Genomic DNA, 26071 nt, shown 5'->3' with positions numbered 1-26071 from the left:
TTCTTGCATTTAAGCCATTGATACATACACATATATATTTCTTTTGGTAGTGAAGGATATCAGCATGCTAAGCATGGTGTCCAAAACAGTCAGCCAACACATTATTAATTATATCTCAACCTCATCAGGAAGCAAAAGACTTTTACTACAGGACTTTCATAACCTTGAGCTGCCTGACAGGAGACAAGACTCTGCTATGCTGGAGCACTACAGATCTCTAGGTAACTTATGTAATGAGAATCGCAACAAGTAAAGAACTGTGCTTAATTAAGAGAAACTTAGTATACAATCTGTAAGGCCAGTAGGAAATGGAATATATTCCAAAATGTGCATTTCTATGATGCTTTTACTCTTTAGTGTGAGAACACTCCCTTAACCAGTTATCTTTAAAGGTGAGAAAATGCATTTTGATGTAAAGTGTCAATTCTTGTGATTTCATATAGATACAACGTCACCTATGCTTAACGTCTAGTGGCTTATTAGTTTAGGAAATTGATGTATTTTCTATGTGTCACTTCCTGTAGATCGAATGAGTTTTATCTCTTTACCTCTTTTCCCTTTCAACCATAATCTAGTCCTTAAAAATAGAAATTTAAACACATTATTATGGAAGATTATTTATCCTCTCACCAGAAACTGTGGTTTTTTAAGTACATCTAGTAAGTCATTAAGCTATAATTAAACTGACCTTATCAAAGCAAATTCTGTATAATCTTTCTTCCTTAATTTATAATCATTTATGTTTTTTACTCCATTCATTGATTTCATTGTCCCTGAGAGTGCTGAAGTAAAATTCTAATTTTGACTTGACTAATGACACCGATTTGAAACCACTTTATAATTCATCAAAGCATGGCAATAAAACCAAATATCAAGATGGTGTGATTTAAATAAAGGCGTAACAGTAAGTTAAGTGAATACTGCCTTTTAGTAGCCCAAGGATGCTTAGATTTAAGATAAGAAGAGTATGTGGATATGTAAATACATCAAAATGTATTTGATGATTACCTGTGTATTTGAATAAGACCAAATGAAAGAAAAGTATGTGATCTGATTACAGTGTCATTGGTTTCAGTATTTATGATTAGGCTTACTAAAGCCTGTAACAGAATATGGAAACTACTTTTTCCTACTTCTCATTATAAATGTAATTTTTCGGCTGGCCACAGTGGCTCACACCTGTATTCCCAGAACTTTGAGAGGCCAAGGCAGGCAGATCACCTGAGGTCAGGAGTTCAAGACTACTCTGGCCAACATGGCGAAACCCTGTCTCTACTAAAGATACAAAAATTAGCTGGGCATGGTGGCACACGCCTGTAGTCCCAGCTACTTAGGAGGCTGAGGCAGGACAATTGCTTGAACCCAGGAAATGGAGGTTGCAGTGAGCTGAGGTCACGCCACTGCACTCCAGCCTAGGTGACAAAGTGAGACTCCGACTCAAAAATAAAAAAAAAGAATTATTTTCAGTTCATCATTAGTTGTAGAGGAAGTGGTACCTGGGTAATACAGTAGAGCTTATACTTTGGTTTTGATCTGAAAGAAATATTTCTCCCTGATCAAGTCTCAATTGCTTAAACTGACAAAAACACTAAGACAATTATATGTGTAATTCAGTAAAAAGTACAAATATGTATTGATCTTAATAGCTTTTTTAAATGGTTTTATTCATGTAATGATTTCAACTGTCTAATTTTGATGCAAACACTTCATTTATGACTAATTCTTTAAGTAAATGTTTCATATACTTACCATTTTCTCATCTTGTCATTCTTACCTGATCTGTTATTGTTTTCACTTTTTTTTTTTTTTGAGATGGGATCTTGCAGTGTTGCCCAGGCTGGCCTGTACTCCTGGGCACAATCGATCCTCCTGCCTCAGTCTCCTGAGTATCTGAAACTACAGGCATGTGTGACTGTATCCAGCTTGTTTTCAGACATTAAAATAAGATTTTCAGAATGCTGTGCTTTGGGCCGGGCTCAGTGGCTCATGCCTGTAATCCCAGCACTTTGGGAAGCCAAGGTGGGAGGATCGCTTGAGCCCAGGAGTTCAAGACCAGCCTGGGCAACATAGGGAGATCCCCATTTCTACAAAAAATTAAAAAATTATCTGGGCATGGTGGCCCAGCTGAAAGCTGAAAAAAGTCATGAGGTTCAGGTATATATTTTCTTACCATAAATCTTATTTTTAGTTTGAGGACATTTGCCCTCATAGGAATGTTAACAATGTATTGCCATTTTAGGAAAATAGAACGTTTAAAGTTAGAGGAAACAAATTAGAGGACAAACCTGTTGTCCCAGCTACTCAGGAGGCTGAGGTGGGAGGATTACTTGAGCCCCAAAGGTCGAGTCTGCAGTGAGTCGATTTTGAAAATGCACTCTGGCCTTGGCAACAGAGTGAAACCCTGTCTCATATTCATACACACACACACACACACACACACATACACACAATGCTTTGAAGAATTTTTTTTTTTTTGAGGCAGTCTCACTCTGTCACTCAGACTGGAGTGCAGTGGCACAACCTCGGCTCACTGCAACCTCTGCCTCTTGGGTTCAAGCGATTCTCGTGCCTCAGCATCTCCAGTAACTGGGATTACAGGCATGCACCACCATGCCTAGCTAATTTTTGTATTAGTAGAGACAGGGTTTCACTATGTTGGCCAGGCTGGTCTCGAACTCCTGTCCTCAAGTGATCTGCCCTCCTCAGCCTCCCAAAGTGCTGGGATTACAGGCGTGAGCCACCGTATTCGGCCAATTATAAGTTTTAATTTGCTTCTTCATGTAAAACAGAGCAGATGGCCAATGTGGAAAGAACATTACATCTGACTCTATTTAGGGAAGAACTTTTAAAAAGTCTCTAAAGCGTATAGCAGAGCACCTATGGTTTTCTTTTTTTTTTTTTTTTTTTAAACAGCCGGTATTGGATTTTATGGTAAGTTGTGATCCTTAAAAATAGGAGTTTTATATTAGGCAATCAGCATACCAAAATAAGGCTGGATGCAGTCACACGTGCCTGTAGTCCCAGATACTCAGGAGGCTAAGGCAGGAGGATCAATTGTGCCCAGGAGTAGAATTCTAAGAATTAATGCCTAGAATTTTTTTTCTTTTCCCTTAGTTGTCAAGTATGAAAAATGTCTTTATATACAAAAATAAAGAGGGTTTATGTTTAAAACTCAGTTCTGTTCATGTGTTCCTCAAACATAGCAACTTCTAAAATAAGTTAGATTCCTATAGATTCTTTAGAATTATGTAAAGTAATTATAATCTTATGTAAAAAAGTAAATACAGAGAAGATGAAAGCTGAAAAACGTCATGAGGTTCAGGTATATATTTTCCTACCATATATCTTCTATTTAGTTTGAGGACATTTGCCCTCATAGGAATGTTAACAATGTATTGCCATTTTAGGAAAATAGAACGTTTAAAGTTAGAGGAAACAAATCATACACTTCCTGTCACTGTAGCTCACATTATATATCTCACTGAGAAACTGAGTTTTTTTTTCTTTTTAAAGTATCTGTACACAAAATCCTATACATTCTTAGCATGCAAGTCCCATAAAAGGATATCTTAGAAGGAATAAATGGATATTTCATCCTAACTGGATACTTTCTGTGAAAAAAAGAAAAAAATATAGCCTCTGAAATTTTAAGTACTTATGACTTAAATTTTTGTATTTGGAGAGAGGGATACAAAACCTGTTTTCTCAGCCCAATGCAATTTAATCCCAGTGCTTTGTGAGGCCAAGGTGGAAGGATTACTTGAGCCCAGGAATTCAAGACCAGCCTGGGCAACAAAGCAAGACCCCATCTCTACGAAAAAAAAATGTTTTTTTAAAAATTAGCTGGGCTTGGGCTGGGCATGGTGGCTCACACCTGTAATCCCAGCACTTTGGGAGGCCGAGGCAGGCAGATCATGAGGTCAGGACATCGAGACCATCCTGGCCAACATGATGAAACCTCGTCTCTAAAAATACATAAATTAGCTGGGCATGGCGTTGTGCACTTGTAGTCCCAGCTACTCAGGAGACTGAGGCAGAATAATCACTTGAACCTGGGAGGTGGAGGTTGCAGTAAGCAGAGATCACGCCACTGCACTTCATCCTGGTGACAGAGCGAGATCCTGTATCAAGAAAAAATAAATAAAATTAGCTGGGCTTGGTGGCACATGCCTGTGGTCCTAGTTACTTGGGAGGCTGAAGTGGGAGGATCACTTGAGCCCAGAAGATCAAGACTGCAGTAAGTCATGATGGCATGCCACCACACTTCAGCCTGGGCGACAGAGTAAGACCTTGTCTCAAGAAAAAAAAAAAGAAAAATCTGTTTTCTCATTCTTTCCATGTTTTAGATTAGCAACTCTTAAAACATTTTCCTTTGTGGATATGGATATGAGGTTAATTTCAAGAGATGCTGAAATCTGCTTTCTATGGAATAAAGGCAAAATAAAATTTCTCTAGCGTGTCTTTATTATTGTATCTTTTATACTCTATGTATTTTTCCACGTGTCCTATAGAAGCAATTTAACAATTTTTTGCAAGATTTTATGCCAAGGCCTCTTAGATGAGCATCAGAGTCACTTGTTAAATACCATAAATGGAAAGTGTTTTGCACCCTTCCTCCCAAACTTTCTCTTAAAAACCATATCAACTCATAGTCCACTGTGATATACCATACTTGACTTTCAGGAAACATTATTCTGTGCTCTATTGATATTCTTAATTGTATTGTTGTCATTTTTTCTTATGTCTCTTTACTTTCCTAGGTCTACTGTTTAAAAGATGTACATTGCTGCTACCCACCAAGGAAAGGCTAAAGTACATTCACAAGATACTCACAGAAGTAAGATCATACTTCTAAATTAGTTTACAATCTTGATTTCCAGTAAAGATATTATTTTATTATCTCATGCTCATTTTACTCTGTATTAGTAGAATTTCATGAATTAGCACTAAAAAATTGATTTATGATAGTCTAATATTTTACCAAGTACTTAGAAATTATATAATGTCAAAATATAGTAATCTTTCACTTATTATAAAACCATTTTCATATATAACTAAGCACATCATTGAAGTTTATTAGGTTTCTTAGAGTATAAAGTGTATTTTACACCTCATACAAATCCTAAGGAAGTTTTAAAGTAGTGATTCAGATATTGTATTAAAGTGAAATAATTTCTGAATGTTGAAATTTTATTGTTTAAATGTATAGAAACATAGGAAAGTGTTTTTAATATATAAAACAACAAACATTTTATGATAATAGACTTGGAAATGTATATCAATATGTTTGAGCATAGTCTCTTTATAAGACTTTTATATACAAATCCAAGTATACGTCCAACTCTTGATGGTTCAGTTCAACACTCAGTGGTATCTACTGTTTCTGATACACTGACTTTTTCTTTTCTTTTCTTTTCTTTTTGTTGTTGTTGTTGTTGAGACAGAGTCTCGCTTTTGTCACCCAGACTGGAGTGCAGCGGCGTGATCTCGGCTCACTGCAACCTCCACCTCCTGGGTTCAAGCTATTCTCCTGCCTCAGCCTCCCGAGTAGCTGGGATTACAGTCACCCACCACCATGCCTGGCTAATTCTTGTACTTTTAGTAGAGACGGGGTTTAGCCCTGTTGAACAGTCTGGTCTTGAACTCCTGACCTAAGGCAATCTGCCCACCTTGGCCTCCCAAAGTGCTGGGATTACAAGCATGAGCCACCTTGCCCTGCCAACTTTTTCGTGTCAGCATTTACATTGAATTCTGGTCTGTATTATTATTGCAGCTTCCCAGATGACCTTTCTGTCATCCAATTTATTACTCCCCAAAGCATTCTGTATGCTGAATCAAGATTACTCTTCCTAAAGCATCACATTCATAAATATGTTTTTTTTTTTTTTTGAGACGGAGTCTCACTCTGTCGCCCAGGCTGGAGTGCAGTGGCACTATCATGACTCACTGCAACCTCTGCCTCTTAGGTTCAAGCACTTCTCCTGCCTTGGCCTCCCGAGTAGCTGGGATTACAGGCATGTGTCACCACGCCTGGCTAATTTTTTTTTTTTTTTGTAGATGGAGTCTCGCTCTGCTGCCCAGGCTAGAGTGCAGTGGCATGATCTCAGCTCACTGCAACCTCTGCCTCCCAGGTTCAAGTGATTCTTCTGCCTCAGCATCCCAAGTAGCTGGGATTACAGGCGTGTGCACCCATGCCCAGTTAATTTTTGTATTTTTTTTTTTTTTTTTTTTTTTTGAGACAGAGTCTCGCTTAGTCGCCCAGGCTGGAGTGCAGTGGCGCGATCTCGGCTCACTGCAAGCTCCGCCTCCCAGGTTCACGCCATTCTCCTGCCTCAGCCTCCCGAGTAGCTGGGACTACAGGCGCCCGCCGCTTCGCCCGGCTAATTTTTTGCATTTTTAGTAGAGACGGGGTTTCACCATGTTAGCCAGGATGGTCTCGATCTCCTGAACTCGTGATCCGCCCGCCTCGGCCTCCCAAAGTGCTGGGATTACAGGCGTGAGCCACCGCGCCCGGCCTAATTTTTGTATTTTTAGTAGAGACAGAGTTTCACCATGTTGGTCAGGCTGATCTCGAACTCCTGACCTCGTGGTCCGCCCACCTCGGCCTCCCAAAGTGCTGGGATTACAGGCGTGAGCCACAGCACCCGGCCAATTTTTTGTGTTTTTAGTAGAGGCAGGGTTTCACCATGTTAGAATGGTCTCGATTTCCTGACCTGGTGATCCACGCCTCGGCCTCCCAAAGTGCTGGGATTACAGGCGTGAGCCACCACGCCTGGCCAACATAACTTTCTTTTTTTTTGTTTTTTTTTTTTTGAGATGTAGTCTCGCCCTGTCACCCAGGCTGGAGTGCAGTGGCACGATCTTGGCTCACTGCAACCTCTGCCTCCTGGGTTCAAGCAATTCTCTTGTCTCAGCCTCCCAAGTAGCTGGGACTACAGGCACCTGTCACCACACCCAACTAATTTTTGTATTTTTAGTAGAGACAGGGTTTCTTCATATTGGTCAGGCTGGTCTCAAATTCCTGACCTCAAGTGATCCACCCAACTCAGCCTCCCAAAGTGCTGGTATTATAGGCATAAGCCACCGCGCCCAGCCTCATAACTTCTTGTATAAAACCTTTGCAGGGCACGGTGGCTCACACCTGTAATCCTAGCACTTTGGAAGGCTGAGGCAGGTGGATCACCTGAAGTCAGGAGTTCAAGACCAGCCTGGCCAACATGGTGAAACCCCATCTCTACTAAAAGTACAAAAATTAGCCAGGCCTGGAGGTGTCTGTAATTCCAGCTACTTGGGAGGCTAAGGCATGAGAATCGCTTGAACCCAGGGGGCGGAGGCTTCAGTGAGCCAAAATCATGCCACTGCACTCCAGCCTGGGTGACAGAGCAAGACTCCATCATAAAAAATAAAAATAAAAAATTATTGTTATTATTAAATAAATTGTGAACTTCTTTGAGAGTAGAGATTTTTTTTTTTTTTTTTTTTGAGACGGAGTCTCGCTCTGTCACCCAGGCTGGAGTGCCATGGCGCCGTCTCGGCTCACTGCCAGCTCCGCCTCCAGGGTTCATGCCATTCTCCTGCCTCAGCCTCCGGAGTAGCTGGGACTACAGGCGCCCACCACCAAGCCCGGCTATTTTTTGTGTATTTTTAGTAGAGACGGGGTTTCACCGTGTTAGCCGGGATGGTCTCGATCCCCTGACCTCATGATCCGCCTGCCTTGGCCTCCCAAAGTGCTGGGATTACAGGCGTCAGACACTGCGCCCGGCTGAGACTTTTATACTACTTTTATAATCCCCACCTATGGAACACGATGCTGATCAGAATAGGTGCTAAAAAAATTCTTGCTTATTTCCATTAAATTTGAATGTCAAACCATTGTTCCACTATTGTCAAACTATAGTTTCACCAACAAGGAGGTATTAACATTGTTCTCTTTACAGGTTTCCTGCTTTAAATTCAATGGCTGTGCAGCTCCTATGCAGTGTTTAGGATTAACATGTTATGGCATGTTTTTACAGGTACATTTTTTTTAATCAGAGAAGAAAAGGGATACCTTTGGAACTGCTAACAAATAGAATATCCAGTCTCTCTTTTCATAGGTTAATAAAGTTATAATAATCTTAAAAAGAGCAAAATAAAATAAAGATTTGAGAATGTATTAATCTAATAATGTTTGCTATCTCAGATTTTCGTTTTGAATTTCTCAGTGGTAAAAAATGTTTGACATTTATTTATCCCCCAAACCATTCTACATGCTGAATGAAGGTTACTCCTCCTGAAGAATTGGTGTCCTCAAAGTTTCTACTAGTTGTAAAGATTAGAAATATTATGGGATGGTGTGTGTGCATGCGTGTATCTATATCTATCTATATAATGAGTTTAGTCTTGGGCTAGTTATTTAAGGTGTGATATTAGTAATCAGTTGTATTAATTCAAGAACATTTTGACTGATCTTTTATATTGTAAACAAAGAAGATAATAATTAGCGTTTACTCAGCTTACTATGTGCCAAACACTGTTCTAAGTAGTTTACATGTGTTGATTAATTTTTATTTATTTATTTATTTATTTTTTGAGACAGAGTCTTACTCTGTCACCAAGCCTGGAGTACAATGGCATGATCTCAGCTCACTGCAACCTCCGCCTCTCAGGTTCAAGCGATTCTCCTGCCTCAGCCTCCTGAGTAGCTGGAATTACAGGCACCCGCCACCACGCCTGGCTAATTATTTGTTTGTATTTTTAGTAGAGACAGGGTTTCAACATGTTGGTCAGGCTGGTCTCGAACTCCTGACCTCAAGCAATCCACCCACCTCTGCCTCCCAAAGTGCTGAGATTACAGGTGTGAGCTACCACACCCGACAACATGTATTGACTAATTTACATTTACAACAACCTTGTGAGGCAGGCACTGCACCCGTAAGAATCTTGCTGTGCTCAGCCTACCAGCCACCAACTCGTACTCACCCAGATTGCAGGGGTCTAAGCCCTTACTAATCCTCTTCCAAGACAGATTTTTCTTATTTAATTTTGTTTTTTACTTGTTTCTTTCTTTCTTTGGGACATGTAATACATATGTATGTATTCATGTACATTTACAATGGTACACAATGTATAAAGTAAAAAGTTAGTCTCTCTCCTTGTCCACTGAGTTCCCTTCACCAGAAGTAATCAGTTATCAGTTTCTTATATGTCCTTCCACAGGGAATAAGATTAATTTTAATTAATTAATTTATTTATTTATTTTTGAGGCAGAGTCTCACTCTGTCACCCAGGCTGGAGTGCAGTAGCACGATCTCGGCTCACTGCAGCCTCCGCCTCCCAGGTTCAAGCAATTCTCCTGCCTCAGCCTCCCAAGTAGCTGGGATTACAGGTATGTGCTACCACACCCAGCTAATTTTTGTATTTTTAGTAGAGACAAGGTTTCGCCATGTTGGTCAGGCTGGTCTCAAACTCCTGACTTCAGGTGATCCTCCCGCCTCAGCCTGCCAAAGTGCTGGGATTGCAGACGTTAGCCACCACGACCAGCCAGATTAATTTTTTTTTTCTTTTTTGAGATGGTGTCTCGCTCTGTCGCCCAGGCAGGAGTGCAGTGACACGATTTCAGCTCACTGCAACCTCGGCCTCCTGGGTTCAAGTGATTCTCCTGCCTCAGCCTCCCAAGTAGCTGGGATTACAGGGGCCTGCCACCACACCTAGCTATTGTGTGTGTGTGTGTGTGTGTGTATGTATGTGTTTTTAGTAGAGACAGGGTTTCACCATGTTGGCCAGGCTGGTTTCAAACTCCTGACCTCAAGTAATCCACTTGCCTCGGTCTCCCAAAGTGCTAGGATTACAGGCGTGAGTCACTGTGCCCAGCCAATAAAAGGTTTTTGGTTGTTGACGTTCAAAAGTCATAAATAGCCAGGCACAGTTGCTCACACCCGTAATTCCAGCACTTTGGGAGTCTGAGGCAGGCCGATCACCTGAGGTCAGGAGTTCAAGACCAGCCTGACCAACATGGTAAAACCCCATCTCTGGAAAAAAAGTCATACATAAATGCTCAGAATTGTCACATTGAAATTGGATCATTCTCATTTATAAGCAATATCATAAATGACAACTGCGGGTGTCAAAGGGATTCTACTCTAGTCTTAAAGCCATAGCATGGTTGTAAGTCAGATATCTAAACTGTGTTCAGGGTTTTGGTTATTTGCCTCACATTGTCAAAGTTCAGGATTCAGTACCATTTAAACCTTCTCAAACAAACAAATAAAAAAGTTCTGTCCGTTGCACTCCAGCGTGGGCAACATAGTGAGATTCCATCTCAAAAAAAAAAAAAAAAAGTTATCTGAAAAGATACTTCCTTTCCAACCAAAAAGAAACTGAATTTTGGAGCTTTCCAAGTTTTGTTTATGTTAATTTGTTATTAATTTGATAGTTCCATAATGGGTAAAAATTGCACATCACCTTGATCATGTGCTAAAAACAGTTATACTCATAAAGCAGTAGTGACTTATGTTCTTGTTGTTTGTTTTTTTTTTTTTTTTTTTTTTGATACGGAGTCTCACTGTGTTGCCCAGGTTGGAGTGCAGTGGTGTGATCTCGGCTCACTGCAATCTCCACCTCCGGGAACAAGTGATTCTCCTGTCTCAGCCTCCCAGGTAGCTGGGACTACAGGTGCGTGCCACCGTGCCCAGCTAATTTTTTGTATTTTTAGTAGGGACAGGGTTTCACTGTGTTAGCCAGGATGGTCTCAATCTCCTGACCTCATGATCTGCCATGTTGGCCTCCCAAAGTACTGGGATTACAAGTGTGAGCCACCGCGCCTGGCCTGTTTTGTTTGTTTGTTTGTTTTTGTGACAGAGCTTTGCTCTTGTCACCCAGGCTGGAGTGCAATGGCATGATCTCGGCTCACTGCAAGCTCCGCCTCCCAGGTTCAAGCAATTCTGACTCAGCCTCCCAAGTAACTGGGATTACACATGCCCACCACCATGCCTGGCTAATTTTTGTACTTTTAGTAGAGACGAGGTTTTACTATGTTGTCCAGGCTGGTCTCAAACTCCTGACCACAGGTGATCCGCCCACCTTGGCCTCCCAAAGTGTTGGAATTACAGGCGTGAGCCACCATGCCTCGTGTGACTTATGGTTTGACTTGATAGTCTGAATATCCACAATGTTTTCTTTATTTTCCTCAGACCTTAACAGCAGGTTGGGATGAACTTGAGTGCCATCGCGTTTATAATTTCTTATGCGAACTGACTAATCTCTGCCGCAAGATGCAAATGGCTGTCTGCAGCAAACCAGGTAAAAAACTACAATTTGCATATAATTTACAGAGATTAAAATAGAAAAAATAGAGTTTTAAAAATGTAATTAAGAGTAATTTTGGCCAGGTGTGGTGGCTCATGCCTAAAATCCCAGCACTTTGGGAAGCCAGAGTCGGAGGATCACTTGAGTCCAGAAGTTCAAGAGCAGCCTAGGCAACATAGTGAGACCTTGTCTCTACAAAAAATAAAAAATTATCCGGGCATGGTGGTGTGTGCCTGTGGTCCCAGCTACTCAGGAGGCTGAGGTGAAAGGATCGCTTGACCCTGGGAGGTCGAGGCTGCAGTGAGCTGTGATCGCACCACTGCACTCAGCCTGGGCAACAGAGTGAGACCCTGTCTCCATAAATAAATAAATAGTAGGCCAGGTGCCGTGGTTCACAACTGCAGTCCCAACATTTTGGGAAGCCGAGGCAGAAAGATCCCTTGAGGCCAGGAGTTCAAGACCAGACTGGGCAAGACAGCAAGATCTTGTCTCTACAAAAAATAAAAAAAAATTAGCCAGCAGTGATGGCATGTACCTGTAGTCCCAGGTACTCAGGAGGCTGAGGTGGGAGGATAGCTTGAGCCCACTAGATTGAGGCTGTACTGAGCCAAGATCAAGCCACTGCACTCCAGCCTGGGCAACAGAGACCCCTTTTCAAAAATAAAAATAAAAATAAATTGTGGCATACATAATAGCAAAAGGACAAAGAAATGTAAGGGAATGATAAATACTGAATAAGACAGTGAGGTAGAAAAGCAGTATGAGATTGGAGAAAGAGGGCTTCAACTGTATTGATGATCTTTTATTCGTTAAGCCAGCTGGTAGATACAAAGGAGCTCATTATAGCATCCTGTAAACCTCTCTATATACCAGAAATATTTCATATTTTTAAATTATAGAACTTTATATCGAGCTGTTTCACTCTGAGAAACTCCCACAATGTGCAGAAGGAGACATGTATATGAATAATCATGGCAGGCAGAGGGCAGTGACTCATGCTTATAATCTCAGCACTTTAGGAGGCCAAGGTGGGAGGATGACTAGAGCCTAGGAGTTAGAGACCAGCATGGGGGACATAGCAAGATCCCCATCTCTACAAAAAAAAAAAAAAAAGTAGGCAGGCATGATCCAGTCACTGCACTCCAGCCTGGGTGACAGAGGAGGCCCTCCGTCTCAGAAAAAAAAAAAACAAAACAAAACAGGTGAATGGATAAACAAAATGTGGTATATGTTGCAACATGGGTGAACCTTGAAAACATTATACTAAGTGAGAGAAGCCAGGAACACAAGGACAAATATTGTATGGTTCTACTTACATGAGATACCTAGAACGGGCAAATTCATAGAGACAGAAAGTAGATTTGAGGTTGCCAGGAGCTGAGGGCAGGGGAGAGTGGGGAGTTATTGCTTAATAGTTACAGAGTTTGTGTTTGAAGTGATGAAAAACTTTTGGAAATAGTGTGGTGGTTGAACAACAGTGTAAATATAAATGATGCCACTGAATTGCATACTTACAAATGGTTAGAATGGCAAATTTTATGTGATTTATATTTTACCACAATATAAAAAAATTGATAATATACTATAAACCTTTGAATTGCACACTTTAAATGGTTGAATTGTATGGTATATAAATTATATTTCAATAAAGCTGTCGAAAGAAAACAGTGATAGGCTGGGCAAGGTGACTCACACCTGTAATCCCAGCTACTCAGGAGGCTGAAGTGGGAGGATCACTTGAGCCCCTGAAGGTTGAGGCTGCAGTGAGCCATGACTGCTCTACAGCATTCTAGCATGGGCAATGGAATGAGACACTGTCTCAGAAAAGCAGAGAAATAGTATATACCATTTCACATTCCGTTAGGATGGCTAGAATCAGAAAGTTCGATTTAGATAATAAGTGTTAGTGAGAATGTGACAACAATCCTCATATTGCTGGCGGGAATGTAAAATGGTGCAGTCACTTTGCAAAATAGTCTGACAGTTTCTCAAATGATTAAACATAGAGTTATATGATACATCAATTTCACTTCTAGGTATATAGCCCTAGGATAAATGAAAACATATGTCCACCGAGAAACGTGTGCATGAATGGTTTTGTTGTTATTGTTTTGTTTTGTTTTGAGACAGGGTCTGGCTCTATCACCCAGGCTGAAGTGCAGAGGTACGATCTCAGCTCACTGCAACCTCCACTTCTTGGGCTCAAGCAATCCTCCAACCTCAGCCTCCCGAGTAGCTGGGACTACAGGCACATACCACTATGCCCAGCTAATTTTTTTGGCATTTTTTATAGAGATGGGATTTCACCATGTTGTCCAGCCTGGTCTTAAACTCCTGGGCTCAAGTGGGCCTGTCTCAGCCTCCCAAAGTGCTGGGATTACAGGCATGAGCCACCATGCCTGGCCTACATGAATGTTAATAGCAGCATTATTCATAGCAGCCAAAAGATGGAAACATCTCAGATGTCCATCAATGGGTCAATAGATAAACAAAATGTAGTAGTACATCCATACCATAGAATATTATTTGGCCATTAAAAAGAATGAAGTGCTGTGGGGGTTGGGGGAGGGAGAACATCAGGAAGAATAGCTAATGGATGCTGAACTTAATATCTAGGTGATGGAGGGATGGGGGCAAGGGGAGGGATAATATTAGGAGAAATACCTAATGTAGATGACGGGTTGATAGGTGCAGCAAACCACCATGGCACAAACCACCATGGCACATACCTATGTAACAAACCTGCACGTTCTGCCCATGTATCCCAAAACTTAAAGTATAATAAAAATAAATAAATAAATATCTGGGTGATGGAATGATCTGTGCAGCAAACTACCATGGTACACATTTGCCTGTGTAACCTGCATATCTTGCACATGTACCCCTGAACTTAAAATAAAAGTTGAAGAAAAAAAAAAGAATGAAGTGCTGATACATGCTACAATATGGATGAACCTTGAAAACACTGTATTAGGTGAAATAAGCCAGTCACAAAATGCCACATACTATATGATTTCATTCATATAAAAATTCAGAATAGGGGCCAGGCGTGGTGGCTCACACCTGTCATCCCAGCACTTTGGGAGGCCGAGGCAGGTGGATCACCTAAGGTCAAGAGTTCGACACCAGCCTGGCCAACATGGCAAAACCCCATGTCTACTAAAAATACAAAAAATGTAGCCAGGCGTGGTGACAAGCGCCTGTGATCCCAGCTACTCAGGAGGCTGAGACAGGAGCATCGCTTGAACCCGGGAGACAGAGGTTGCAGTGAGCCGAGATCGCACCACTGCACTCCAGCCTGGGTGACGAGCAAGACTCTGTCTCAAAAAAAAAAAAGAGAAAAAGAAAAAAATCCAGAATAGGGAAATCCATGGAGATGGAAAGTAGAGCATTGGTTGCTTAGGGCTGGGGGTGGTAAAGGACAGAGAGATAACAAGATGATAGCAAAAAGAACAGCATGTCTTTTTGAAGTGATGAAAATGTTCTAAAATTGACTATGATGATGGCTGCACATAACTGTGAGTAAACTAAAATCCATTGAATTGCAAACTTTAAATGGGTAAATTGTATGGTATGTGATTTATATCTCAATAAAGCTTTTGAAAAAGTAGTCCTATGTTAATCTAAATTTTTTGAGATGGATTCTGGCTCTGTTGCCCAGGCTAGAGTGCAGTGGTGTGATCCCGGCTCCCTGCAAACTCTGCCTGCTGGGTTCACACCCATTTTCCTGCTTCAGCCTCCCGGGTAGCTGGGACTACAGGCGCCCGCCACCACACCCAGCCAACTTTTTTGTATTTTTACTAAAGATGGGGTTTCACCGTGTTAGCCAGGATAGTCTCAATCTCCTGACCTCGTGATCCACCCGCCTCAGCCTCCCAAAGTGCTGGGATTACAAGTGTGAGCCGCCACGCCCGGCTGTTAATCTAAAATTTTTGTAGCTGAGTGTGGTAACTCATGCTTTGTAATCTCAACACTTTGGGAGGCTAAAATGGAAAGGTCTCTTGAGGCCAGGGGTTCAAAACCAGCCTGAGCAATATAGTGAGACCTCTGTAACTACAAAAAATTAGCCTATGGTCCCAGCTACTAGGGAGGCTGAGGTGGGAGGATTGCTTGAACTCAGGAGTTCAAGGTTGTAATGAGCTATGATCAATCATGCCACTGAACTCCAGCTTGGATAACAGAGCAAGACCCCATATCTATCAACAACAGCAACATAACATTTTCTTTTTTGGGGGGACAAAGTCTAGCCCTGTCACCCAGGCTGGAGTGCAGTGGTGAGATCTCAGCTCACTACCACCTCTGTCTCCTGGGTTCAAGGGATTCTCCCTGTCTCAGCCTCCTGAGTAGCTGGGATCACAGGCATGTGCCACCACTGCCACCTGGCTAATTTTTTGTATTTTTAGTAGAGACAGGGTTTTGCCATGTTGACCAGGCTGGTTTTGAACTCCTGACCTCAGGTGATCCTCCCACCTCAGCTTCACAAAGTGCTGGTGTGAGTCATCGCACCTGGTCATAAAATTTTCATAAAGGAAAATGAAGTGACTCTTTCAGTACAAAGTATATGAATGATGTATGTCTTTGACCTTTCTCTGCATTTATTTATTTTTAAATCCAAAATTGTACAAGAGTCTGGTAAGCTTAAGCATGTCTTTTGATTGATTGACCCATTATTCAAAATATTGATTATAAATCAGGAAGGTAAGAGTAAGTAGATAGACAAATTATGAAGTTAGGGGAGTTTAAGAATAGATAATCGGCCGGGCGCAGTGGCTCAAGCCTATAATCCCAGCACTTTGGGAGGCCGAGACAGGCGGATCACGAGGTCAGGAGATCAAGACCATCCTGGCTAACACGGTGAAACCCTGTCTCTACTAAAAAAATACAAAAAACTAGCCAGGCGAGGTGGTGGGTGCCTGTAGTCCCAGCTACTCGGGAGGCTGAGGCAGGAGAATGGCGTAAACCTGGGAGGCGGAGCTTGCAGTGAGCTGAGATCCGGCCACTGCACTCTACCAGCCTGGGCGGTAGAGCAAAACTCCGTCTCAAAAAAAAAAAAAAAAAAAAGAATAGATAATCTCTTGGTTACTTCCTGTTTAGAAACCTAGTTTACTATTACTAACCATAATGATTAATAAGTTGCTTTGATCGCTATTCAATATGCACAGCAGCCTTTCTACAAAGAATGATTTACAATTCTTTTGTCTTCATAGGAAGTGCCCGAAAACTTGAGTTAAGGATCAGACTCTTCTGTAGGAATGTCCTCCTTGATCATTGGACACATCGAAGTGATTCTGCTTTTTGGTTGACACGGATATTAAAACCATGGCCAATGGTGAATCAGGCAAGATTACTGTATATCATCTTTGGGCCAATATCTCCTCAAGATGGTGAGCACCCATTTTTCAGGGGTGTAACATAACTGGCTCATTATTTTTACTTTAGGAAGCATATATATATATTTAAGAAGCATATATTATACACACACGCACACGTGCGCGCACACACACATGCACACAGTGGTACAATCACGGCTCACTGCAAACTCCACCTCCCGAGTTCAAGCAATTCTCCTGTCTCAGCCTCCCAAGCAGCTGGGACTGCAGGTGCGTGCCACCATGCCCAGCTAATTTTTTGTTTTTTTGTTTCTTGTTTTGAGACAGAGTCTCACTCTGTCACCCAGGCTGGAATGCAGTGGCGCAATCTCGGCTCACTGTGACCTCCGCTTCCTGGGTTCCCACCATTCTCCTGCCTCAGCCTCCCGAGTAGCTGGGACTACAGGCGCCCGCCACCACACCCAGCTAATTTTTTGTGTTTTCAGTAGAGATGGGGTTTCACCATGTTAGCCAGAATGGTCTCAATCTCCTGACCTTGTGATCCACCCACCTCGGCCTCCCAAAGTGCTGGGATTACAGGCGTGAGCCACCACGCCCGGCCAATTTTTTGTATTTTTAGTAAAGACGGGGTTTCACCGTGTTATCCAGGATGGTCTTGATCTCCTGCAGGATCCCACTTTGTTACCCAGGTTGGTCTCAAACTCCTGGGGTCCCACCTTGGCCTCCCCAAGTGCTAGAATTACATGCATGAGCCTCTGTGCCTGGCCAAGAAGCATACACACACACACACACACACACACACACACACACACACACACATATTTTTTTTAAGATAGTCTCGCTCTGTCACCCAGGCTGGAGTTCAGTGGCCCAATCTCCACTCACTGCAACTTCTGCCTCCCGGGTTCAAGCGATTCTTGTGCCTCAGCCTCCTGAGTAGCTGGGACTACAGGCGTGTACCACCATGCCCAGCTAATTTTTGTACTTTTAGTAGAGACAGGGTTTCACAATATTGACCAGGCTGGTCTCGAACTCCCGACCTCAAGTGATCCTCCCACCTCGGCCTCCTAAAGTACTGGGATTACAGGCATGAGCCACCACACCTGGCCAGAGATGTTCAAATCTATACTATTACCAGAATTGACTTCTTGTTATGAAAGTTAAAATGAAAGTAGCTTGTATAAGTAATGGGATTCCATTATGCAATTCACTTTCCTTTTTGAACAAGTCTTTATCACAAAGCCAACTATTCTGTCATAGCCTCATTTTTGTTTCAATTCAGGACAGGTGGTTTGGCAGAAAATGATAGAAGAACCTACAGATGAATTCAGTCTGAAAGGTTTGGCTGATGCCATTAAGTTACTATATGACGCTAGCACTAAAGAGTGGACAGCAGATGATGTTATCAGTCTTGTAGATGAACTATCAGGTAAAAAAATATATTTACTAACATAGAATAATAGAAGTTTATTGTTAAAATGCAGTTATAAAATTGTAACAAATGATGTGTCTGTTGGAAACACTGAATGCTCTAAAATATTCAAAGAGTTTGGCGGCCGGGCGCGGTGGCTCAAGCCTGTAATCCCAGCACTTTGGGAGGCCGAGATGGGCGGATCACGAGTTCAGGAGATCGAGACCATCCTGGCTAACACGGTGAAACCCCGTCTCTACTAAAATACAAAAAAAATTAGCTGGGCGAGGTGGCGGGCGCCTGTAGTCCCAGCTACTCGGGAGGCTGAGGCAGGAGAATGGCGTGAACCCGGGAGGCGGGGCTTGCAGTGAGCTGAGATCCGGCCACTGCACTCCAGCCTGGGCAACAGAGCCAGACTCCGTCTCAAAAAAAAAAAAAAAAAGAGTTTGGCATTATGTTTGAAAAGAATGCATATAATGAACTTACTTTCCTTTGCTTGCCGATTTTATAAATAAACATTTATTATTATTATTATTTGAAAACCTCTTCCTTTAATTAGCTCACTTACTCCCATGTTGTAAATTCTCAGAAACACCCTCCTAGGTTCTGTAAGAAGCCCTCTTCTGCAAGTAAAGGAGAGGTGAAACAATTATTCCTATTCCTGCATAATCCTTTAAGATTCTAAAGTTTACAAGGATGCTTTCCTTGCACAGCACTTTGCCTGCTGACATATGTGTAGGAGAATTGCTTTGATTATATTATTAGTATATTTGTAAGAGTCTCCATGACATGACAATAACCTGTCTCTAACTGAATGCCATAATTGGTAAACTAGAGCATTTTTTTTTTAGCATTTCCCTCGGCACTAATTGTATTTCCAATAAAGTGATAAAATATTGCATGTACTTAATGGTATTTACTATAGCTGTTGTGTGATTTCTCATTAAATAATTGTTCTTTCTCTAATAAAAGTGGTTCCCCGTGAGTGGCTTCTAGAGAATAATGCACGTCTCCTAATGCTAAGTGGAAACAACATCTGTTTCACTTTCATGGCTAGTAAAGCTGTGAATGGACGGACCATTGAACTGGCAAGGCTCATAGTCTTTTTAGCTTTGGTAAGCAAAAATAAGTTTTTCTCTAGCAAGTTGTTTAACACTACAATTGACCTACCAGGGAGCTGCCCTTAAGGAACTGAAACGTGGACAAAAAACATTTCATAAAAATGAGTATTGAAGTATATATTTTTAATGTTTCTTTTTCAAAATATTAAAACATTTGTTTTGTTTTATTTTGTTTTTTGAGACAGAGTCTCATTCTTTTGCCCAGGCTGGAGTGCAGTGGTACAGTCTCAGCTCACCGCAACTTCCGCCTCCCGTGTTCAAGCAATTTTCCTGCCTCAGCCTCCTGAGTAGCTGGGACTAGAGGCATGCGCCACTATGCCTGGCTAATTTTTGTATTTTTAGTAGAGACGGGGCTTCACTATGCTGGTCTTGAACTCCTGACCTTGTGATCTACCCGCCTCGGCCTCCCAAAGTGCTGGGATTACAGGCGTGAGCCACCGCACCTGGCCCAATATTAAAACATGTCATGAACTATAATATTTGGAATCATCCCTTCTATTAATCTCTCCCCACTTCAAGTCTGGATTTTCGTTATACAGTTCTGTTAAGTTATATTCTTTTTTTAAAAAAATCAATTTTAAGAAAAGCATCCCATTTGATTTACTTCAAAATAATCACTGTGGGGGTGGGTTGGGTAGAGGACTTGGGAGTAAATGGAGATAGAGTTGAAATAAGATTGATAATTGTTGAAACTGGGAAATGAATACTGGGAGTTTATTATATTATTCTCTCTAATTTTGTATAGTCAAAATGTTTCAAAATAAAAAGTCTTGAAAATATATTTAGGCTGGGCAGGATGGCTCACACCTCTAAACCCAGCACTTTGAGAGGCTGAGACGGAAGGATCTCTTGAGCCCAGGAGTTCGAGACTAGCCTGGGCAACATGTCGAAACCCATCTCTCCAAAAAATACAAAAATTAGCTGGGTATTTTGGCAACATCTCTGGTCCCAGCTACTCAGGGGGCTGAGGTGGGAGGATTGATTGAGCCTGGGAGTTTAAGGTTACAGTGAACCAAGATTGTGCCACTGTACTCCAGTCTGGGCAACAGAACGAGACCCTCTCCCCTCTCAACACACACACACACACACACACACACACACACACGTGCATACATATATATAAAATATTATATTTATTTAATATTTATTTAACACAAATTTGTATTGAGTGCTTACTATGGGCCATAAATTATGAGATTCTTTTTTTTTTTTTTTTTTTTTTTTTTTTGAGACGGAGTCTCGTTCTGTAGCCCAGGCTGGAGTGCAGTGGCCGGATCTCAGCTCACTGCAAGCTCCGCCTCCCGGGTTCATGCCATTCTCCGGCCTCAGCCTCCCGAGTAGCTGGGACTACAGGCGCCCGCCATCTCGCCCGGCTATTTTTTGTATTTCTTAGTAGAGACGGGGTTTCACTGTGTTCACCAGGATGGTCTCGATCTCCTGACCTCGTGATCCGCCCATCTCGGCCTCCCAAAGTGCTGGGATTACAGGCTTGAGCCACCGCGCCCGGCCCAATTATGAGATTCTTGAGCCCAGGAGTTCGAGAGCAGCCTGGAAAACACAGCAAAACCCTGTCTCTACAGTAAAAATTTTTTAAAATTGGCCAGGCATGATGGCTCATGCCTGTAATCCCAGCACTTTGGGAGACTGAGGCAGGCCGATCACCTGAGGTCAGGAGTTCGAAACCAGCCTGGCCAATGTGGTGAAACGCCGACTCTACTAAAAGTACAAAAATTAGCCAGGTGTGGTGGCGGGTACCTGTAATCCCAGCTACTCGGGAGGCTGAGGCAGGAGAATCACTTGAGCCTGGGAGGCGGAGGTTGCAGTGAGCAGATCATGCCACTGCACTCCAGCCTGGGTGACAGAGTGAGATGCTGTCTCAAAAATAATAAATAATAAAAAAATTTAAAAATTTTAAAAATTAGCCAGGAGTTGTGGCATGTGTGCCCGTGAGCTCAGCTACTCAGGAGCTGAAGTGGGAAGATCACTTGAGTCTGGGTGGTCAAGGCTGTGGTGAGCCAAGATAGCACCACTGTACTCTAGCCTGGGCAACAGAATGAGATCCCATCTCAAAAAATAAGTAAAAGGCTGAGTGCAGTGGTTCATGTCTATAATCCCAACTTTTTGGGAGGCTGAGCCCAGAGGATCACTTGAGGCCAGGAGTTCCAGACCATCCTGGGCAATATAGGGAAAGCCTCAATTCTACAAAACATAAAATAAAACTAGCTGGGTGTGGTGGTGTGTACCTATTGTCCTAGCTACTCAGAAGGCTGAGGCGGGAGGATCACTTGAGTCCAGGAGTTTGAAGCTGCAGTGAGCTATGATCACACCACTGTACTTCAGTTTGCATAGCAGAGGGAGACCCTGTCTCTAAAAAATAAATAAGTAAATGAATAAGTAGGAGTTCACCAGGCAGATAGAGGGTGGCAGCAGGTTATTCAAGGCAGAAGAAAAATGGGATCATGTGACTGTATTCAGAACACTGTAAGCAGCTGAGTATGATTTCTGAAGGGTAAAATCTGCAGAAGAGTAGAAGGAGGTGAGATTAGACGTGAAGGGAGAGGCTAGGTAAGGAAGGGTTTTGTGGGCCATTCTGTGGAGCTTCAATCCATTTTCTAATAGGGAGCTACTGAAAAGTTCTATGAAAGAGAGAGACATAATTGGCTTTGTGTTTTTCCAGATCGTTTTGGCAGCACTATAGCAAATGTAATGGAGAGAAAATCACTAGGGGTGGGGAAGCCTTCTCTAGAAAGCCTTCTCTTATTAACATGTCAATTCTGATCATTAAAGTTCTCTGAATTGCCTCTGATTTGTCTTCTCTATCTTCATTTACTATTAGTGTGCTTAAGCCACTGTATGTGTGGGGTAGGTCATCTCCCAAAATAGACTGCAAGCTCTTTGAAATCCAGTGCTGTGTCACTTATTTCTTTCATAGTTCCTAGTACAGTATTTTACACATAATAGTCAATAGATCTTTCCTATCACAGTGCTATTATTTAGTTACACTACTATACAGTTTATTTTAATAATGTGCATTATTTATTTGGCTATGTGAGTTAAATTGGCAATTAAGGATGTTAGTAAAGAAACTTTTTACTTTTCAGTCAATTTTAGCAGGAACATGTAATATTTACTTTAAATATTTATTTTTTCAATAATGAAGAAATTTATTCCCTAAAATTCTCAAGATGGAAAGTCGACAATACCATACAATTCTCTTGCTTATTGAAATTGCCCATTTGTCTGTCATCCTCATTGAACTTCTTGAAAATAGAGCCATGTCTTTATGGTTTCTCATTGCATCTTCAGCTCCTGACAGGTGCTCAATAAATGTTTATTGAATGAGTAAATGAGCAGAATTCTTTTTTTCTATGTTCAGTAACTGTTTTATATATATATATATTTGTTTTATATATATTATATATATTTATTTTGTGTGTGTGTGTGACGGAGTCTGGCTCTGTCCCCCAGGCTGGAGTGCAGCAGTGTGATCTCCGCTCACTGCAACCTCTGCCTCCTGAGTTCAAGTGATTCTCCTGCCTCAGCCTCCTAAGTAGGTGGGATTATAGGCGCCCGCCACCACGCCTGGCTAATTTTTGTATTTTAATAGAGACAGGGTTTCACCATGTTGGCCAGGCTGGTCTCGAACTCCTGACCTCAGGTGATCCGCGCACCTCGGCCTCCCAAAGTGCTGGGATTACAGGCATGAGCCACCGTGCCTGGCCTGTTTTCAATATTAGGTATTGCATTAGTAAATAATATTCTATGATAATCTTAAATTAGGCTTGTATTTACTTCATACTTTTTTCCCATTAAAATCGTACCATTTGAAAGCAAAATAGTATTAGTTACAAGGGCATTTCCCATGTATAGACTCAGTATGGTGTCAGGTATCATAAATTATGTAAAATCACAAACTATCATTGTTCATCATTGTTCACCATTTTCAAATTCTATAGCTTTCTTCACATGAAGGTTTACAATGCTTTATATGTCTAAATCAGGTGTGTGAGAAAGAACTATACTGCATGGATTGGACAGTTAAAATGATGCAAAAAGTCTGCAAAGTCTTTAGCACTCCAATGGAAAGAAATAACTTCCTGCAGAATGTGGCAAATGCATTTGCATGTGTTATAATGGAAATGCTGCAATCAATTATGTCTGGTGAGTAGGAATGTACTTGGTGCACAGGTGTGCATAAAAATGCGCTCTAGTTTCCACCTAAAATGGAGATATTTTTCTCTAACAGTCCAAGAATAGGAAAAAAAAAAGCTATTTCTATGTTGACTTTAAAAAAAAAATTAATGCCGGGCGCGGTGGCGCAAGCCTGTAATCCCAGCACTTTGGGAGGCCGAGACGGGCGGATCACAAGGTCAGGAGATCGAGACCATCCTGGCTAACACGGTGAAACCCCGTCTCTACTAAAAAATACAAAAAACTAGCCGGGCGAGGTAGCGGGCGCCTGTAGTCCCAGCTACTCGGGAGGCTGAGGCAGGAGAATGGCTTGAACCCGGGAGGCGGAGCTTGCAGTGAGCTGAGATCCGGCCACTGCACTCCAGCCTGGGCGACAGAGCGAGACTCCGTCTCAAAAAAAAAAAAAAAAAAAAAAATTAACAATAAATGGAGCAGACTTCTTGTTTGTTTGTTTGTTTTTCCTTGCAATATATTTAGTTCCTGGCTTTCATCACTTTAAAAATCTAGTATTGGTTTTAATGGAGAATATAAAGTTGAAGAGTCTGCTCTGAAAGGAACCACTTTCAATTTTGCACAGCAAAAAAATTTAACTTGCTCGGCCGGGCGCGGTGGCTCAAGCCTGTAATCCCAGCACTTTGGGAGGCCGAGACGGGCGGATCACGAGGTCAGGAGATCGAGACCATCCTGGCTAACATGGTGAAACCCCGTCTCTACTAAAAAATACAAAAAACTAGCCGGGCGCAGTGGCGGGCGCTTGTAGTCCCAGCTACTCGGGAAGGCTGAGGCAGGAGAATGGCGTAAGCCCGGGAGGCGGAGCTTGCAGTGAGCTGAGATCCGGCCACTGCACTCCAGCCTGGGCTACAGAGCGAGACTCCGTCTCAAAAAAAAAAAAAAAAAATTTAACTTGCTCACTTACCAACTGTCACTAGCATAAAAATATATTTGTAAATATTATTTTACAGCTTTATTAAGTAACCAACATGATAATTAACTCTATTTTACATGAGAAAACTAAGGCTTAAAGAAGTTACCTGACTTACCAAGGTCTCAAAGTTAGAAGCAATAAAGCATGGATGAGCATCCTTTTCTTCTGACTTCTGATCTACTTTTCTTATATAATTCCTTGATTTCAGTAGTTAACCTGACTTAGTAAAGTCACTAACAAAAAGCCTTCTGTTTAAATATTACTAGGGAAGGCCAGGCACGGTGGCTCACGCCTGTAATCCCAGCACTTTGGGAGGCCAAGGCGGGCGGATCGCGAGGTCAGGAGATCCAGACTATCCTGACTAACATGGTGAAACCCCGTCTCTACTAAAAATACAAAAAAATTAGCTGGGCGTGGTGGTGGGTGCCTGTAGTCCCAGCTACTCAGGAGGCTGAGGTAGGAGAATCGCTTGAACCTGGGAGACGGAGCTTGCAGTGAGCCGAGATCGCACCACTGCACTTCAGCCTGGGCGACACAGGGAGACTCTGTCTCAAAAAAATAATAAATAAATAAGTATTACTAGGGAAAATTAGAACATCTTAAGTTTCAAATAAATTATATACTTACAAGGTGGGCGGATCACCTGAGGTCAGAAGTTTGAGACCAACCTGACCAACATGGAGAGACATCATCTCTACTAAAAATAGAAAAATTAGCCAGGTGTAGTGGTGCATGCCTGTAATCCTAGCTACTTGGAAGGCCGAGGCAGAAGAATCGCTTGAACCCAGGAGGCAGAGGTTGCAGTGAGCCGAGATGGCACCCCTGCACTCCAGCCTGAGCAACACAGGGAGACTCCATCTCAAAAAATATATTAATTAATAAAATAAATTATATACTTAAAATTTTAACTGTCATTTTATTTTCCCTACTATGTATGGCATATAGGAGACCGTGATGAAGATGACAGAAGCTTTCTGAATTTGTTCCATCTTGTACATGCTCAGGCTAACTTCCATAAAGAGGTCCTGTATTTGACCATGAATACTTCTCTGTCTGCCTAAATCCTCAGAAAGCCTTGCCTTTAGAGAACCTCACTGAACTAATGATTAGAGGAGTGGTACTTTTTCACTCAAAAAATAGCATCCATGGGACTTTTTATCATCTAAGTAACCTAAGAATTCAAAAGCTGGATAGAATTTTAGAAGCAACTACTTACATCGTTATTAATATAAAAATAACAGGCAAACTCAAGAATGAACTGAGATTTCTCTGGAAAACAAGCTCTGCCTCTCCAGGTTTTAGTCAACCTAACACCAAACCAAAATAGAATGTTAGCTGTTCAAGAATCTGGGACCAGCCAACCTGTATGTGTGGATTTTTGAAGCAAGAGAAAATTCCATTTTATAGTTAGACCCAAATTCACTAAATAGTATGTGTGTTCACTTTGTTTAAGTTGTATAGACATAGCCCAGAATGTTTTGTGAAGATTTGCAATATGGTGTTTTGGAATGTGTAGAATACAAATCACAGTTTTTACTACCTTCTTGGCATATGCTTACAAAGAACATTATATTTTGTTCATGTTTTACATGAACTAACAGATAAAAAAGTATATGTATATGTCTGTGTGTGTGTGTATATATATATAGAGAGAGAGAGACAGACATATATTTCCTTCTTTAAGATAATCATACAAAAGGTCTATACATACAGGAAGGTGTATATTGTCTCAATACAATCAAATCTTTTACTAGGGATTCAAATAAAATGTAGCAAATAAGAGAAAAACAAAATGAAAGAAAATAGC

At 41.7% G+C, this 26071-nt stretch overlaps 1 protein-coding gene across 1 annotated transcript in view; it reads left to right on the top strand.

Moving 5' to 3' along the window:
* FBXO47 (F-box protein 47) overlaps positions 1-26071 on the top strand; it is a 31732-nt gene extending 5661 nt beyond the window's left edge. Inside the window, exons 3-11 of the mRNA XM_025363656.1 lie at positions 51-221; positions 4761-4837; positions 7938-8015; positions 11172-11280; positions 16494-16670; positions 17899-18045; positions 19000-19142; positions 23150-23309; positions 25210-26071. Coding sequence (XP_025219441.1) covers positions 51-221; positions 4761-4837; positions 7938-8015; positions 11172-11280; positions 16494-16670; positions 17899-18045; positions 19000-19142; positions 23150-23309; positions 25210-25325 — 1178 coding nt within the window. The 3' untranslated portion in view covers positions 25326-26071. The remainder of the gene's footprint in view (positions 1-50; positions 222-4760; positions 4838-7937; positions 8016-11171; positions 11281-16493; positions 16671-17898; positions 18046-18999; positions 19143-23149; positions 23310-25209) is intronic.

This window comes from Theropithecus gelada, chromosome 16 (genome assembly GCF_003255815.1).
Source record: "Theropithecus gelada isolate Dixy chromosome 16, Tgel_1.0, whole genome shotgun sequence".
In the NCBI taxonomy this organism is placed as follows: domain Eukaryota; kingdom Metazoa; phylum Chordata; class Mammalia; order Primates; family Cercopithecidae; genus Theropithecus; species Theropithecus gelada.
The sequence above is the reverse complement of the archived record's forward strand: the minus strand, read 5'-3'. Positions and strand labels throughout refer to the sequence as shown.